A 19,046-nucleotide genomic window follows, 5' to 3' on the forward strand; every position below is an offset into this window, starting at 1 on the left:
GTGTGTGTGTGTGTGTGTGTGTGTGTGTGTGTGTCAGTGTGTGTGTGTTTGCGCGTGTGCTCTGTAGGTATGATGGGCGACTCAGCTCTGCAGTATGTGTTTGTGTACTGTATATTGTCCCCTTCGATGGGTTAAATGCAGAAGAAACATCCCCTCCCCTAAGGATAAACAGAGAAGTATTAATATCCTCGAGAAGGGGGAAGGGGAGTAAAAGTAAATAATATATTGGACGCCTCCATGGAGGGCCAAAGCACTTCAATCACGCTCGTCCCATGTCACTAGTTACCACTATGATTCACAACCACAATCACATTAGAGTTTACAGTGTACTAGTTCTGTTACAAGAGGTACGACACCCAGGATATGTATGTTTGCGTGACGTGTGTGTGTGTGTGTGTGTGTAACGTTTTTGTTTGGAATGATGGGTACCAGGGCATGTTTGCATGTGGTACTCATACAACACTTTTATGTCTGACTAATAATTCACGACAGAGAATAATGTTTGAGTGTTAACCGTGTGGCCTTTTGAGTGGTTATAAAATTTGGTTTGTACAGATTTTACTGCTTGTATCATTATTTTCCTCAATATCTTGGTACCTTTCTCTACAACTTCATGGGGTTCTTGTGGCTGCAAGATGAGCACATTTCTGTGTAGTCCTAGACAGGGGCGCAACTACAGTATATGCGACGTATGCGTTGCAGGGGGGCGCCAGAGAGAGGGGGGCGCCAAAGAGAGGGCGTTGGAGGGCGCCAAATAATTAAGCGGTTTTTTTTGGGGAGGAGGCGCACCAAAATCGTTCTTGCATACCCCCCCAGAAAAGAGTAGTTGCGCCCCTGGTCCTAGAGTCTAGGACCTAGACCACGGGTGTCAAACTCAAATTCACAGTGGGCCAAAATCTAAATCTGGGACGAAGTCGCGGGCCAAACTCAATATTCAAAAAGTACTGAAATTGTGCATGCGCGCACATGCTTACAATACTCAAATGCTTACATCTTAAACACTCAATCCCAGCAGATATTGTAGTTCAAATGTGGCTGCACAGTCTGTTGTAAATGAGTGGTAGACATCACTGATGCATTTGTATAAGCGTGTGACGCCCAAAATTTCATGCTCAAGTCATATTAAAATACATTAATGTGTAGTGGGGGCCAACTGGAATACACATTTGAAATGATCTCGCGGGCCAAATAAAATGACTCCGTGGGCCAAATTTGGCCCCCGGGCCTGAGTTTGACATCCCTGACCTAGACCATAACAACATTTTTACAAGCTAGAATAACCGACAGTCCCTTTACCTCCATTTCAATCATCGCTCATTCATGCTTGAGTCCACCGTTCCAGAAAACATGATGCAAATACATAATGATCGATGCTTGGTTGATCTGATAGACAGTGTTGGGAGTTACAATGCTAAGTAACTTAAGTTACAATTCATTGTACCGTGACCTGGATATTATTAATGGTGTTCACTGTGGTGGGTCAGAAAGAAGCTGTCCTATATTACTGATCCTGGTACTTTTTAGTCTGTATGCTGCCAAAACACCTCCTGGACGGGAGGTGAGAAAGTCATGACTCAGTCATGAGCTTGATTTACATTGTAAATTGCCAAATCCACATGCAGGCCTTCAGTTGTTTTGGAGAGAGTAACTAAAGTAATGCAAAAGTAGTGTAATGCATTACATTTTAAATGTAATACTATTGTAATGCAAGGGCTTACTTTGAAAAGACAGTAACCGTGTAATCAGTGATGTATTACAGTTTTTGAGTAACTTGCCCAACAGTGCTGATAGACAGGAGCACTTGGAGTTCATGGTAAGGCAGTAAATGTCATTATTACATCGAAGAAGCGTTACATTCTTACTTTTGAGTGAACTCTACGAGCTTGTCATTAAGCCACATACTTAACTCATTGAGTGCCAGCCATTTTCAAATTCAGACTGGGGGGTGCAGGCTTTTTTCAACGTTTGAGTGATTTTTTAAGAGCCATAAAAAATGAGTTCTTTGTCCATGTGAACAACAAACATATCAGATCAACGTGTTAGGCCCCACCCCCATGAAAAACGCAATTGACTTGATATCAAGTTTTTGGCACTGTGCCATACATTCTAAAAAGAGACGTTTTCAAGCCCATGGCACTGAAAGAGCTACGTAGCCATCGTGAAGCCAATGGACAGGAAGAGAGAAACAACAAACAAAAAATAAGGGTAAACTACCTTTTTTTATTGCCATTATTAGTACCACCATTGCATCTGGTAAATAAAAAAGCATGAAAACAAACAAACAATCCTCTTTCACTTTACATAGTATATTTTATGTACATTTATTGTATGGAGTTTGCACTTCAAGGCATTACTGTACTGTAGTTTACAGAGTAGAGACCAAGCCTGATAAACATTTACCACAGACTGAATAACAAAATGTTGAGTTGAATCTTTTAGTGTGCAATAGCAGCAGTGAAATGTTAAAGCAATATGTGCAAATTAGGAAAAACTACAAAAAACAAAACAAACCAAAAAACGGATTTTCCAGCTTGATTCTAAGGCTGAGCTGAGTATGTGCTACTTTTCATCGCCTGTAAACTTCTCTTTTTTTTGGCTTTTCCAGTTTGTACTAAAACCTTGAGTTGACAACAAAAGCAAAATGAAACTGAAAAGTATTGTGCGTTTACAGATTATTATTTTAAAAACAAGCATGAACTGCATGCACAGATTGTACAGATCGAGATTATAACTAAAAACAACACGCTCCCAAAAAACATAATACAAAGTGACTTGGAAGAGGTCACACACAATGCCAGTCTATATACAGTATAGGCATCTACCAAGTCTCTACTTTTACAAAAGTCACATAGAAAAGAAAAGGTTAATCATGAGCTTCACGTTCACAGTTTTAGTCAAGCTTGAATCAGAAAGTAATTCTAAGGTTCACATTCTCTCTCATTCCCTCTCTCTCACACGCACACATGCACACACAACCCCACTTTATAGTAGAGTTAATTGCCACTGAATAAAGAACTGGATTCCAGTTATCTATCATGACACCATGAAATTTAAATAACCTGCATGTCATAATCTAAAGAAAATAAAAAAGTAGTGAATATAGCTGTAAATGCACACACGGACAGACATTTTGGTACCCCTGTGTTAAATCTTTCATATCCATGGATTGTAAGTAACCATTGAGATAATATTAAACTAAGTTGAATATTGTTTTCTCTTTCATTAACAGAGGGGTACCTACAATGCTGTCCCACCTTGTGTGATTGGTTTGTGTTCCTGAAACACAGAACCACCAGCGGAGTGGGCAAAAATGACACCATGAGACTGGGCTGGTTACTGACAACTCTCAGGCAAATCAGTAGCCTTTTATGGAGTGTTGCCATGGGGACACACTGGCACCCCGCACATGCTCAGTGTCACTGGTGGGCAGGGACTGTGAGCAAGGCTTCCTCTGCCAGACGAGAGATATTCACATTCTGTGGAAAAGAGGGAGAAGCAGAAAAAAACAAAAACATAAATTACCTTGAAGACCATGACGCAGGAATTGGACATGTCCATACTACCTGCCTTTCCTCAGCTATGCTTTAGCATTTTCCATTAATCAAACACACGATTATGTCATCATTATTTATTTATTTCTTTTTATTTCTTTTAAATCATATCTTTCTTTTTTTGAAGATTTTTTTTTGTCATTATTTGACAGGACAGTGTGAGAGGTGGACAGGAAGCGAATGGGGAGAGAGATGGGAAGGGGTTGGCAAAGGACCCGGGCCGGGAATCGAACCCGGGTCAGCCGCATGGTAGACGAGTGCCCTACCGGTTGGCCACGGCAGGGCCTATGTCATCATTAATAGTGGTCTGGTTGGTCCCCTGTCCATCAGTATACAAAAGCGATTGAGAGGCGTCCAATATTCACAATTTTATGCAGCATTTGTAAGAGTGTTGAGACTACCTTAGGAGCTGAAATTCTGCAACAGTACACCATCATGACTTTGCTATCAGGAAACTCACTCACCTCTGGCTTGTCCCTGTGTGTGTTAACTGCCTCCACATTGAGAAAGATGGACTCCACCTTACAACCTGCAGACACAGACCAAGTAGTTTAGGCACAGCACAGGGTTAAGAGGCGACTAGGGAAACTCGAGTGTCAAGATGGTTTGTGTTTTGAAGCTGAAAATTCTGTCAAAAGAATTCGCTAATTGAATTCACCACTTAAAACTGTCATCATATTGTAATATGTATAACACAGTGCGTGATTTTCTAAGACACCGGCATCTTTATTAGTAAATTACAGAACAAAAGTCCTAAAAACAAATTCCAGTGGGTTACATGCTGTTACATCTTTTGGCCACTAGATGGCTTCTTTGTTCAAGAGTGAATGCACCCCAGTTGACTTTCACACAATACCAGTGATTGCTATTATTATGAGTGGCTATGAAAAGATTATAGGTTGATAAGATCACACAAGGTCCTGCTTAAATGAGGTGACCAATACCAAATTACGCTTCACTGCCAATGATGTCTAACAATGGTGGAGGATGTGTGGAAATTCTCACCATAAGCAACTGGAGTAAGCTTCAGCACAGTGTGCAGAGGACACTTCAGATACGGTAGCTCTTCTGAAAATGAACACATATGAACACAACCATCAATAAAACAAGTACAGGTCAATATGACAATAAACAACCACCATGAAGAGTTATAGTAGCTAGTAGCTTTTTTACCTAAAAGGCAAGTTGACTGTAATACTGGGAAATATTAATAGCATATAACTGCAATAGTTTAGCTCCAATTAATGTGGACCTGACTCAGTTAAACAAAAGGGTTGACTGCAGGTTCCTTTTTCTCTGCAGAACACATCAAACAACAAAATACAAAAAAGTGTAGTGGCTAGCCCTTCTGTACAATTACAATTATAGCCTATCCTGAAGTCTAGGGATTCGTACCTGCACTCTTGTCCAGGAAGTAAGCCAGTAGACAACGCATGACAGCCTGGTGACAGACCACCAGAACGTTCTCCTGACGTTCCAGTTCCATGATCACTGGTTCTAGACGCTGGACCAGATCCTCATAAGACTGCATGAAAAAAAGAAAATAGAACCATTACAACCGGGGCTTGACGTCGGCACCTGCACACTGGCCAAATGCGGGTAAAACTTGGCTGTGGCTACTAATCTCAGTATTACTGTCTAAATTAGCAGGTAGCTTATTCTTTGGTATAGAACCAACATCACAATATCCTTTATTGTACCACTTAGACCTTGTGCATCAATTGTTTGCATTCATTCTCAATAAGAAGAAAAAACATAGGGGCCTGTTGGGTTATTTTTCTCTGATTTACATGTATTTTCAAGTAGAAATCTATACTCATTAGCTAACATTAGTTAACATGACGAGAGAAAATAATTTAGAATGAAGCTGTGCCTAGTAGAAAGGCTAAATGGCTCTTGAAAACCATTAGCCACAGTGGCCTGTTAAAAATAAGTTGATGTCAAGCCCTGATTACAACAAAAACATCTCTTATCAAAGAGATGCGTAGTTATGTAAATTGAACCAAATTCTCGAAATAGCACAGGAAGAATGACATGGATGACAACACCCATTACAAGCAGAAGTGATGTGATGAACCGTGGGAACACGGTCGTCCTCCTCATCTTTAATTAAAGCCTTTGAATGACATGTTTACCTCACCCTTGTCTGATTATGCTATTTGTTTTTGAGGGCAAGAAAGAATCGGCAGACCTCAGGAGTAAATTATGGTTGCACACTCCCACCTAAAATAACACCATGGCCGAGACAAAACCTCCCATGATAAGGGACTTCTCCGAATAGGAGTGTTCAGTCAGTGTCGCAATTTCAGAAAACAGCAAAAACAAACGCATAAAAGATAAAAACAGACATCCTACATAGAGGCAAAACACTTCAATTTAATATGCCCTCAAGTGAAAAACAAATTCCTAAGATGATTCACAGAAGACTCCAGAAGAGCAGGAAATTATTCCATGCCTGAAACAATCTTAATGTTTCATTTACATAGATCTTCAAATCATCTAAAAGTTAATAATAATAATAATAATAATAATAATTTAAGAAAGTTAGACAGTTATTGCGAATATCTTCTAGCAAATGTCAAATGTACATCCATTGCCGTGTTAGACCAAAGACCTTTCAACCCTGAGTTCCCTTCCGTGATTGCAGATTCAAATCCCATTGACCCAGATGGGCTCAATAGAATGACACTACACTGTTTAAGTTATATTTATACTAAAGATTAAGGTGTGGTAATGCTGGGCTGAGTTTCTCAAAAGAGAAGTTGTTAGCCTGTTAGCAACTTCGGTAGTTGTCAATGGGAAAATGCATTGAAAACAACAAAGTAGCTAATGTAGTAAGCAACTTTGGTTTCGAGAAATTCACCCCTGATGTGCTGGGTGAGCCACTGACCTCTCCTTTGGGGTAGCGGTAGCGGTACTTGTCCTGGTCTCTCAGGGCGAACTCCAGGGGGTAGTGATCCTGAATCTCTTCATAGGACATCTCCTCACACACACCCTGTTACAGAAAACACAACACACACACACACACATTTGAGTTTCTTTTTTTTCCAATTTTATGTGCAAAGGTGTCAAAAGTAAAAGTTTAAAAAAGAAACACAGTTTCCTTCCAACACAAGTGACTTATCCGAGTAACCAGTAGACCCGTGTACTTGTTTTACGGGTAACAGCTAACTCTGCACTGGTTGAACCAAGTTTGTAGTGGGTCCTTGTTAGGTTTTCAGTGTTTTTCCAGTAACAACACAGTCTATCCATCTCATTGGAGTAAATGGTGTAACAGCTATGTAATGTCACATGCTTGTGTTGTAATTACCCCACAAGAGTACTTTTACTTTTGACACCTCTGTTTATGTGAAGTACATTAGTGGTGCCAATCCAGATGACTAGTTAACCCTTGATTTAGAGAGTAACTGTAATACCGCTGGCAATTTCCTTACAACACAGCAGACTTTGCTGAATATGTGAGCCATCTGAGCTATCTATCTATCTATTCATTGTGATCAGCCAATTGAGAACTAGATGGATCGAATTTGTAGCACTTTTTTGTTTCCTTTCTGCTACTGGGTTTTCTACGCAGGGCAGAAATGGCCTGATGCTCTCTGAGCTGGTATTGACATCATGTGACTGCATATCTGAATCCAATCCATCAATGCCAGGACAGGCCAAACACCTTCACCCATGGTTGATGACCCTAGAAATGCAAGGCATGCAGGGTATACCCCATATCGCACCAGTGTGTGTGGCTGTAGCCCTGCACCCTAAAACACTTGTAAGTTGCCCTGGATAAAACCGTCCGTTGCCAAGCGTGATGTAACATAATTGGAGATTGATCCCTATTTCAGGGTACAGGTGCTAGTTCCCTAAACCCACACTGCTCCAGTGAGAGGCTGTACCTACCTATTAACCTAAAATACCTGTAAGTCAATGTGGATGAGAGTCAATTGCTAAGCATTATACAACGTAATGTACTTGGGGGATTGGGCTCCCTATTCAAGACATCCAACCCCGCAGTGCCCCAGGGTGTGGCTGTACCCAGTAACCTAAAATACCTGCAAGTCAATGTGGATAAACACCTCTACAGCTACAGCAGGGCTGATGTAATGAACTGGGAGATTGGGATCCCTGTTCAGTAAGCAGAGGTCAAAGGTGGCCGAGGTCGTAGCTCATAAGTCCAAAGCACTTTACGGTTATGCCGGGGACCGAGGTTCGATTCCGGCCCAAGGTCATGGTTCCAAATCCTCCCCCCATCTCTCTCACTCCGTTTCTCCCACTCATGTCCTGTATCACTCTTCACTGTGTTCTCCTAACAAACTCAACCCCACCCCATGTTTTAGAATGAAGTCCAAGTTGGAGTGCTTCCTGGAACTGTCTAGTTTTTTAAGATGGTGCTCTTTGGTGGCAGGCTTGGTTGATTTCAAAAAAGTTTTAGAAATACCAAGGCACTCATCTAAAATGCCTTTATTTTGTTGGGCATAGCATGATTAAAATAAAATAAAGGCATTTTAATTACAAAGAAGATGAGTGCCTTGGTATTTCTACAACTTTTTTTTAAACCCACCCCATGTTTTGTTTAAAGGAGCCAGAGTGGAGAGGTGGTGTGTCTCGTACCGCGTCTATCTCGTTGAGGGCCTTCCACTGCTCGTAGGGCACGCTGAGTGCCTCGGCCGTCTGGATGGTCCTCCTCATCTGGCTCGTCCACACCTTCAGGTCTTTAATGTTCTGCTCCTGCATGAAGCGACCCAGGCCCTCAGCAAACTGGAGGAAGAACAAAAAAACAAAACAAAAAAAGAGTTGAGTAAATCGAGCAAATTGCGTTAGTTCTGGCAGGCCACGTAGTCAACGCGCTCATTGCTTATTGGCTGTCACCGACCCAACCCATACAGATGTCCACAAATGATCTGCACCTTGGTTAATTAGCTGCTGCTCGCAATTGGATGCTGGCATTTGGGGCGCCTCTTTTAAACTACCAGATTTTGTGTTGCTGCCACTGCTCTTTTTGCTGCTCGCTTTGCTCCCACCACCTCCCCTGCTCCACCAAATGGGCATTGCTAAACAATGCCATATTGTTGTCATTGTTGCTCGCTCTGTTCTAGGGGGTATGTTGCCTCTCCAGCTAAATGGAAGGCACCCCACCTGAGGATGCTGCTGTTTCCTGTCTTGGCTTCCATGGAGCTCATGGAACAGCTGGGAACTTCCTCCGAACAGAGCCATACCGCCAAATACAAATTACTTGCATTCAGAAATAAAGCCCCTGAAATCTATCTCTGTTTTCCGTCTCATTTTTGACTAGAGTGGTTCTGACAGAACTGTTATTTATCCCAAAGGAAATGAATGTGAAGCAGCATACATATGTACATACACAAAATAATACACTCAGTTGAGTACATTCGGTCATAAGGCAAGTCAGAGAGAGGAACCAGGAGAGATAAGGGCTGGGGGATTAACAAAACACAACATAGCAGATAGCAGGAGATAAGGTAAAAGAAAGAAAGAAGATAAAATCGTGACATCGTGACCCATGCGGGTTGTTATCACACAGGTTGCATCTGCAGCCAAGCAATGCTGTGCTACCAACCACACAGTTCAGAACATGAAGACATTACGTAGTACATGCCAAAAATATACTAAGACTAAAAGTTGACTACTAGTAATTCTCTGTGTTAGCAAAAATGACTCAAAGTAAACCACAAAGGACATTTGACTGGAAGAAATTAACATCTGTCCTTTAGGTAGTAAAAATACAGTGCCACACAGCACATTGCCAACAACACCATCTAATTTGACTATTCAAATCAGGGATGTGCGTTTAGTCTGCCTGCTCTACTTGCAGAACATAATGTGACATTATTATGTTATACAAACTGTACATTAGATATTATATAAACCAACACCAACAGAAGGCGTAGCGAGATGGGGTGAGGTCGGTGTGTGCTCCTGTGCTGGATCTCTTTCCCACTGGCCTGGAGTCTCAGTTCAGGTCACCCTCTCACCAAGTTAGGTAATACGTGTCAGCCAGGACTTAGTGCCAAAACAAGTTGTTAACTGGGGTACGTTTCTCAACAGCATCGTCGCTAACATTAGCAACTTAGTAGGTGGAAACTTGCATTGTAACCAACTAAGCTTGTAAGTACTTAGCAATGGCACTTTCGAGAAAGGGGGCCCTACTGTCTAGCTGGCGACTTTGCTGTTGGGAAGCTGTTTTGGTAGTAATGGAGGAGCGCGATTGCCTGGCTAACACAAGTGAAATTAGGTCTGGGGAGCTTCCGTTATGAGTCATCCTCGCCAGACTGTCTTTTAGATTGAAATGATTGTGTAGAACTAAAGGCAGTATGGGAGTTCCCAAGATAGGAATGCGATGGGTTGAGGTGTGAGGTCTTTGTGTTTGTACCTCTTTCCCCCGGGGGGTGAGGCCCGAGTCTCCCCCGATGCAGCCCTTCATGTTCAGCTCGCTCTCGCCGTGCCGGCACAGGTAGATGGAGCGCGGCGTGATGTGGATGTTCATCAGGTAGTACACGATGCGGCTCTGGATGTGGTCCTGCACGCGGTTCACCAGGTACCGCCGACCCACGTCCATTATCTTGATGTACGACAACGACCTGTATTACCAAATTCTTGTGTTATTATTCATTTTAATCCTTTTTGTTTTTAGCTGACACCAATTCCTGTCCAGGGACTAAAAAATGAAAATTAGCCTTGTTGCTATAATCTGGCTCAATTGTATATTGTGCACTGTCCCTGCTAAATTAACAATAAATGAAATGAAATGAAATGAAATGACCTGGAAACAAACACCAGATTATTATGCTATTATTACTGTATATATATTAATTACAAAGTAATTACAGTCCACAAATATTATCTGAACTTCTTGAAAAGTAAAGTTTATACCCTTTATACAGCATTATATCACACAGTAGTAGTGTGCAGTAGTAGTGCAGTACGAAGGACAAATACAAAAGCTATGTTTTGAATTGTAAAAAAAATAATTTAAAAAGCCTGAACTTCAGCTGCACGAGGCAACGTAAAAAAACTTTGACAGTTGGAAGAACTGAAACTGCACCAGACTTTCTACTTCTACTTTGAACAGCTTCACAATTAAAAAAAAAAAGCAATGGTTGACCTGTCAATATTTTCATCAAGGGGCTGGTAGGAGTTCTCGTAGCACTTGATTCTCTTCATGAAGTCCTGGATGGCCTCCTCGGTGTTGGTGTCCATGTAGTCGGGGCTGCCCAACTTCACTTGCTGCAGGACAACAAAGAGGAAGTCAACACAACAACACAGGAAGCCAGCCTCTTCAGCCAACACACTTCTGGCACACACACAGTACAAGAGTCCCATGCTGTGTTGTGCGCGGGCCGCGCACACACACACACGTACACACACACACACATGCGCACAGTATGCAGTGTTTTCAAAGCTAAAACAAACTGCATTTTATGATGATTTAGCAAAATTACTACAAGTCCTCTGCTCATAGACACTCACCACAATGTTCTCTGCTCATAGACACTCACCACAATGTTCTCTGCTCATAGACACTCACCACAATGTTCTCTGCAATCACATTTGGGTCCTCACACACTGACTCGACAAAAAACACCTGCGAAGACAGACATGGAGGTCATGTTATTCTAACCAACTCTCTCTCTCTCACACACACACATACACTAACTAAAGCAAGCCTTGAAAGGATGGACAACATGTAATAACCTTGTACTCGTTCTGCTCAGCAAATTTCATAATGATGCTCCTTCTGTCCCGAGTAGTATTGGTGGCGTCAAACACCTGTTGGATGAGAGGAGGGCATGTTAAACAGTAATCACAGCTTTAAACTGGGACAGAGGCCTCCGGAGCTCTGCTCACCTTCAGTTAAGATAATGTATTGTACGCTTAGGCTCGCTCGGCTACAGCATTTATACTTCTACAACAGTTCATTAAAAGTTAGGAGTGGGGGGCGGTGTGGCGCAGCGCGCTAAGCCCCCCACATTTGGGCTTGCATGCCCAAGGGGACCCCGGTTCGAGTCCGGCTGGGGTCATTTCCCGGCCCTGCCCCGTCTCTCTCTCTCACTCCCAATCGTTTCCTGTCTACTCTCATACTGTCCTGTAATAATAAAGGCCAAAAAGTCCCAAAAAATACAAAAAAAAGGGAAAGCTAGCTTCATCCTTTAGTGTGAAATATATTAATACTGAAAATGTTTTGCTGTTTTTTTTTCTTCATTCGTTTCTGTTATACAACAGAGTATCAGAGTGAGCTACCAACCTCAATGAGTACCAGAGGATTTTCTCCTCTCCTTACAGACGCTTTCAAAAGCACTTTTTAGAATCACTTTCTTTCAGCAGCATTTAACCACTGCTCATGGTCCATCAGGGAGCAGCTCATCAATAATCGATGAGCGGTGCCACTCGTGCCACCAGTCTGCTGTGTGTGACTAGCTGCCATGGCAACTTGAACTTACCGCCACTTGACCTCCCTCCACCTCCAGGTACTGTCGGACATCGTTCAGCGCCGTCAGAGCACACTGCCTGCGGAACAGATGCAGGGGTGATAGTGAAAAAAATCCTGAGCCTGAACCGACGACAAGATACTGCATAGTAACGTAACTTAGGCCTATTTTGACACATTATTCAAACATTTAATAGCCTGTGTATGACCATTATTCAAGCCTGATAGAAGAAGAAAACCCTGAACCTGTAACACTTTCTGAGATATGAATAACCTGATGGCTAATAATTATCAATGTTTTTATTTTTGCAAACTCTGTCAAGCCTGAAATCAGGCATGGAGCCTGAATACTATCAGCCCTGCAGATGAGGCAAAACCAGTTTTCCAATGAACGACAGCCACAAAAAGACACGCTATGGTGTACTGTCTGCACTCACACGCCCAACACTTTGCCCCCATTCAGAAAATAATGCTTTTTTGTTCCACACACAGATGCAAGCGACACCCATCTAGGAGAACAGAGAGGCGGAGTAGATAAGGTCTGCTTACCTTCTGATCTTCAGAGCGTCCTCGTTGTCTGGACGGAAAAACTCAAAGTTCCGGTAGATCTTCACACACTCGCGCCGGTACTGGCCCACGTTAAACTCTAAACACACACACACACACATACACACACACACACACACACACACACACAGGCAGACAGACGGCCTTGAGAATTGCGGAAAAAAAATAACCCTTCAGAGTTTTGAAAGTTTAAATTCACGTGTGAAAAGGGCCTGTTTGTATTGCTGGTGTGATGCCTTGCTTTGTATGGATGAATGGATATGAGGGGTATGTTGAATGTTAACTTCAAGTAAATATTTACACAGTGTTTGTGTGTTTGTGTGTGTGTGTGCCTTAACTTCGACATACGTTTAGTGGGAACACCAATCCAGTTGAGATAGCGAGTGAGCTTCTTGGAGATGTAGGTTTTGCCCCTCGCTGGGAGGCCCACCATCACTATCAGGGTCGGACAGTTGGTCATGCATACTGGGGGAGAGAGAGAGAGAGAGAGAGAGAGAGAGCTCCATTAACTAAATTGCATTGAATATACAGTATATATTACATGTTGCTAATTGACAGTATTGCTGTGATATTGTGTTTGTCTGTGATCAGGACAGACAGCAGTAGGGGTCACATGACTCCAGTCAGTCACACTGTCAACACGCTCATCACATGACAGGGGAGGTGACAGGAAGAGAACGGGAGGTGCAAACTGACAGAAAAGAGAGATAGGCAGGGGGAAAAAAACAAGTGAGGTAGTTGTAGCTCACACTGAAGAGAAGAAGTAGAATGTGAGATTTTGTGAAAGAGTTGACACATTGGTAAGAAGAGTGAGAGAGAGAGAGAGAGAGAGAGAGAGAGAGAGAGAGAGAGAGAGAGAGAGAGAGAGAGACTGGCACAGATGAATGTGATCTTTGTGTTTTCCCAAAGGAGAAGAATACACCAAAGCCAGACAGAGCACAGCTAGTGGCCAGTGGCAACCAAGACCCTGCCACAGCATCCATTACCAACACACACAGCATTTGCAGACATGCACATCGACTGACAAGGACAACCGAGCTCTTGTTTGTTTATTCAAAGTCTTAGTGTGACGAATTAAAACATTTTTTTTAAACTTTCCCTTTGGTAGAAATGCACCTAGACCTACACCGGCCTGCCCCTACGTATGTCAGATCATAGGTAGTTATGATTGGCAACCATTTTGATCTTAACAGCAAAAACAGAAGAAAATGAAGAAGAAAAACTATTATGTTTGACCACAACCTGAGCAGAAAAAAGAGAGATTCTCTACACACCAACCAACCTGATGGCAGCACATACACACTGCATTATTTAAAAGGATTAATGGCTAGTACTGGGAGGCCGCATCCAACAAGTGGCTTTGTTGAAAATTAAAAAGGTGACAAGTTTTAATTCAGTCAGGTAATACTAAGGCATTTACGGTCCTTCTGAACAATAATATGTATTGGAAGAAAGGAATCACCGGAGCATCTTCAGATGTGGAAATTAACTTGTTTTATTGGGCAAGCCTTATTGGGCAAAAAACTCAGAAGAAGGCGTGTGAATGTCGAAACGTTAGTCTTGGCACTTGCCCAATAAAACAAGTTAATTTCCACATCTAAAGATGCTCCGGTGATTCCTTTCTTCCCCTGCATTTACCAAGTCCTCTCCCGTGACGCACCAGATTGTCAAGTGCAGGAGTGCGGAGGATATCTCTCTTTGCTAAGCAATAATGTGTATTACATGTGTGTTCAAGTAAAGACGTTCATTCCTGAGCCCTTACAGTGCACACAATTTGGCCCAATTTCACAAGACTAGACAGCTATGCCTTCAGTCCTGTTCTACGCATACAATCTCTCAAAAACCTCATGCATACAGTCTCTCTCTCTCTCTCTCTCTACCTCTTTCAAAGTCACTTTGCAAGTCACTCTCTCTCTCTCCCTGTCGCAAAGTCACTTTCCGAGGACAGCCGCCATCTAATTAAATGTGTTATTGTTTAATTACTACTCCCTGACTCCTTCCACTCTCTTATGCAGTGCAATTTTAACCACAGACAAGGGCAATCTGATTCATTCAGAAACAGGATTATTGTGAAGCTTTCCCTCACCTAACTTGATTCATCAACAGTTGAGGACCTTGACCTTGCATTGCATTGCTGAGGAGTGCCTGTTTTGTGAGTCAGGCAAAGATGAATGCAGAAGCAAAAAAAAATAAAAAATGGGAGAAAAAAGGCCTCAGCCGTGGCTCAAACGACTAGGGCACTGATTGTTACACCGGAGACCCAGGTTGAATTCCAGCCCAAGGTCATTTATCAATCCTACCCTGTACCTCACTCCCATTGTCTCCTCTGAAACTGCCCTGTCCTGTCCAACAAAGGCAAAAAAGACCCAAAGAATAATACATTTAAATTAATCATTATTATTATTATTATTATTATTATTATTTAAAAGGAAATATTAAGATGAATGGCCATACAGATACAGACAGTCCCATTACAAAGCTATGGCATACTGTAACTGTACCGTCAGCTGGGATGCACTGTAGTAGCACACCCACCCACCCACCTCCCGACTCAGCCATTCAGCACTGACCTGGTTATGGCCGCGCAGTAATCCCCATTCCCCAATCCCCATTCAGACTGAGTGGGAGGGGAGGGGGCTAAGTGGGGAGGTGGGATGGACTGGGTAGGGGGTTAGAGGGGTAATGCAGTCTGGCAGGGTTTGACACAGTTTCTACTCCGCTTCTAAACCATACTGTCCACTGCTATATCTCCCCCACGACCATCAGCATCCCTCAACTCTCCTTCAATAACCCTTCAATACCCTCATTGCTACTGTATATTGTCTGGCCATTGAAGACTTATCAGCTATGAGGTAAGTAGAATACTGTAGAGTGAGTAGATAAAGAGTAGAGAGTAGGCCTGGGTTACTTAGCTCATTACCTGCTAGGAAAACAGACATGTTTATAGGGTCTTGGTACCCGACCTGGTGGAGGACTCTGGTCTTGACCTCAACTCCAAAAATACTTGGACAATAGGACCAATTGTTCTCCACAACGATCCTTCAATGACTGTGTATTGAATTGGTCTTACCATTAATGGTCTCATCCCTACTCATGCAAATGAATGAAAACCAGTTTTCTTCTTAACCCTAGCTGCTGGCTCAATGTTCTGGCACTGAACCCCACATTGCTGCCCTTGGATCACTGCCTGTACCTCACTCACTGTCTCAGAACAAAACGCAATGTAATGAAGTCTCACATAAGATTAGTGATTAATGTAGAGTAAAATTGATATACTTTCTCTCCTTCATTGACAAAAGCTTACTCCCACTTCAAATACATGAAAAGATGAAGATGTTACAGCAACACGTAAGTGCCCAAGCAGAGAGTGCACTCTCATCCTCGTCTAGACGTTTTCTCTCCTCACCTTCTGAGACTTCAAATAAAAGCACAAATGCACATTACTAACCTTGCGGGGGACCAAATGGAAGCGTGACAACAGGCATAACTCATCAGATGTCCCTCAACATTAAATATTAAGTCACAACAACACAAGACGCACACGCACCCAGAGCTTCACACGGAATTGCGAGGTCTGCATGCGTATATTATGACAAAACAAAGGCGTTTGGCCTCCCATCACCCACAAAATGTCAAATTGTATGCCCAAAATACCGTTCGATTTGTCTATATAATACACACACTGACCTCTATGACATTGGTTTGACATGAACGTCAAACCGGCGTGTTCTACAGGCCAGGTGCGCGTTGCTTCCATACACTGATAATAAGCAGGTGAGCTTGGGTGTCAAATTGGTGCCCAACGATTGCCATCAGCGTGAATGTTGCGTCGCTGTGCCACGGTCAATTGCATGGGCATCTCCAAAAAAGATACCGATGCCAATGCACCTTTGGCAAGCCAGCAGCTTTGGCAATGCGTTGCTGGGGCTTTGCTGATTTCAAGCTCCAGGGGCGAAAAAGAATGATGCAATGTTACAACGCACTCTACCGGCAAAATCGTTTTGAGATACAGCAGAGCATCTATGCAGCCCGCGATTACAGTGAAATGCCCCATTAGTAATCAGATCAGGCCCAGTGATAAAAATGTGGACTTGATCACGAAATTATAAGTACAATTTAGGCAAGAGAACCCACCCCATACGTCGCATTGGTTTGCACGCCTCGTGTCATCAGATTTTGCCGGTAGTAGGTTAAGTGGGTACCAAATCCTGGTCGAAGGAGGGAAAGGAAAGAAAGGAAAAAAAGAGAAACGGCTCACCCTTTCTTTGCGATATGTGCTTTTCGGGAAGACCATTTTTGTATGGCATCCATATTTTCCTCAGTGGGTTTTGCGTGAGTTCTCGGGGTGATGTTTCCATCGGTGCGTCTTCTTCACACGATGTCATCATCCTGCTGGCGGCAGGCAAGACCATGGCAGAGTACGCCTTTCTGTCTTCGGAAGCTGTGGTACTGAACTGAACTGACTGGCTGGAGAGTGGGTATGTCATATCGGCTGAGGAGCCACGGTAATAAAGACCATTACCGTAATGGTGAGAAACTATGCGCCTGCCCAAGATCAAGTTACACACCAGCAAAAGCAAGCAAGGGATATGAAAGTATTTGAAACATTTTAAACGCTACTTCTTCTTTCTTTCTTTTTTTTTGGGGGGGGGGGGGGCACACCTAGGAGACTATTTGTATTTTGCACGTGAAATCGCAGGTATAGGCTATTTTAAGTTCAACCCAGTACACGCACAACCCACGCACGGGGCATGCACAATAATCATATACTATAAAAAGCAGGGGAGGGTATTATACGCAGGCGACTAATTGTGCACGTGAAGTCGCAGGTATACTTTAAGTTCAACCCATTGCACGCACAACCCACGCACGCAGGGCATGCACATAATCATAATAATATAAAAAGCAGACACGACTCGTATGCATAATATCCAGTGCTAAATTGTCGTTTTTCCATCACCAGCTAAAATGGCTTGTGGATGTCAATCTTACTCACACTCCTACTCATGGGTGAAAGTGGATAGTTTGTCTTTTCTACCCGCCAAAAAAATATCACCAGCATTTGGCTGCTAGAGCTCTGACCATGTGAAGCTCTGCAAGACCACAACGAGCCATGGGCTTTTTTGTACCGTAATAACTCGTAAGGTGCGTGCATTTCACAGTTGCCCATGAGGCAAGGGGCCCATAAGGGTAAGAAAAAAAGAGTACAAAACTGGAGAAAAACATCAGTCTTCCGCTGTTCACATGCAACACACATGCACTGCGAATGTTTCTGCGGGTCTATCCAATCAGGGGCGTCAGAGGTGGAACGGTTAGCCAATGGCATGCCGAGACTCTTTCAGGAGAGGCGTGTTCAGCGCGGGGCATGAGCACGGGGAGGCAAGAGGGAAGGTAAACACAGAGCTCGTGTTGGACGTTCTGTACTTCTTCTGAGTTACAGTAAAAAAGAGGAAAAGACACAAACAGATGATGACTGGTTTCTCAACATGTGGTGTGTACACATCCATTCACTTCTGAATTATTTTTAGCATTTACCGGTATGATGCAGGTCAAATGTACATGGACCCACTTATGTGGTGTTGTTTAATAACAAGGCTGTACTAGTGTAGTAAATGCATTCACATGTTAGTTGTGTACTTTATCGTCCCCAGGGGGGAATAGAATTTGAGATTTGGGCTTCAAACAATCACTGCATTACAAGCAGTACTCACATACCCAGCATACAACATTAACATTAAAGAAAAACATAGAAACATTAAAAAAAACAAAACAAAACAAAAAAACATGCACTGCATGTGCACGGCACGTCTGTCATTATTCTTATGGCAGTCGGGATAAATGAGTTCTTACATTTGCTGAGTCCGCAGTTCATTGTCCTAATACATCTACCTGAGGGTCGAAGGGGGAATTCATGATGCAGAATGTGAGTGGGGTCCTCTAAAATCTTCAGTGCCTCTCTGAGCATTAACTTTTCATAGAGGGACTGCATAGGCTGTATCCCTGATCTTGGTGACCAACAATCCTCAGTGCAGTTTTAACCAGATGCCCCAATTTGGCTTTTAACCGAGCAGTCAGATCGCCATACCACGTTGGCGTTTGGAATGACCACCACCTTCAACAACAGGACTAGTTATCTCAGTTTTTCTCACATTGTACGTACATGTCCATTGAGACAGCTGAGCTGAATCAATTTACAGATGACATCTACATAAAGAAAACTATGAATCTTTTTATTACATCAATTACATTTAGGAGAAATTACCCTGATGCCTATAAGCCAAACTGTTTACGGAAAAAAAAATGCATTTAAGTCCAGTGTGCGACAACTGTTTCCAAAGGAAATATTGCACCTCACATGGTATGCTTTTACAACAAGAGAAAAGAAATTACATTGATTTTTATTCCAAAATTTTACTCAGGAACAACTTCAATGGTAAATGGTAAATGGTGCCCAACGGTGTACCATACAATGCTGGCAGAAGGGGGGG

At 42.7% G+C, this 19,046-nt stretch overlaps 1 protein-coding gene across 2 annotated transcripts; it reads right to left on the reverse strand.

Moving 5' to 3' along the window:
• Positions 1-2,200: 2,200 nt before the first annotated feature.
• Positions 2,201-17,057, reverse strand: pfkfb4b (6-phosphofructo-2-kinase/fructose-2,6-biphosphatase 4b). 2 transcript variants are annotated; one of them, XM_063214851.1, is made up of 14 exons: positions 16,817-17,057; positions 12,907-13,023; positions 12,541-12,637; positions 12,005-12,071; positions 11,259-11,333; positions 11,092-11,148; positions 10,669-10,790; positions 9,937-10,144; positions 8,157-8,303; positions 6,442-6,546; positions 4,947-5,076; positions 4,557-4,619; positions 4,016-4,080; positions 2,201-3,476 (listed from the first exon to the last, which is right to left on the reverse strand). In XM_063214851.1, the coding sequence occupies exons 1-14, from the start codon at positions 17,043-17,045 to the stop codon at positions 3,417-3,419; spliced, it is 1,542 nt and encodes a 513-aa protein (XP_063070921.1). In that variant the 5' UTR covers positions 17,046-17,057; the 3' UTR covers positions 2,201-3,416. The 2 variants fall into 2 exon arrangements, with proteins under 2 accessions (XP_063070921.1, XP_063070922.1); XM_063214852.1 differs by lacking the exon at positions 16,817-17,057 and adding an exon at positions 16,007-16,154.
• Positions 17,058-19,046: the final 1,989 nt, after the last annotated feature.

The sequence above is a fragment of the Engraulis encrasicolus genome, chromosome 14 (genome assembly GCF_034702125.1).
Source record: "Engraulis encrasicolus isolate BLACKSEA-1 chromosome 14, IST_EnEncr_1.0, whole genome shotgun sequence".
In the NCBI taxonomy this organism is placed as follows: Eukaryota; Metazoa; Chordata; class Actinopteri; order Clupeiformes; family Engraulidae; genus Engraulis; species Engraulis encrasicolus.

Excerpts from the sequence above, each read along its gene's own strand:
- pfkfb4b (XM_063214851.1), bottom strand. The coding sequence starts at position 17,045 with ATGACATACCCACTCTCCAGCCAGTCAGTTCAGTTCAGTACCACAGCT. Across the intron at positions 11,334-12,004 it reads TGGAGGGAGGTCAAGTGGCG|GTGTTTGACGCCACCAATAC; the intron begins GTAAGTTCAAGT and ends CTCATCCAACAG. Across the intron at positions 10,791-11,091 it reads TGATTGCAGAGAACATTGTG|CAAGTGAAGTTGGGCAGCCC; the intron begins GTGAGTGTCTAT and ends GTTGTCCTGCAG.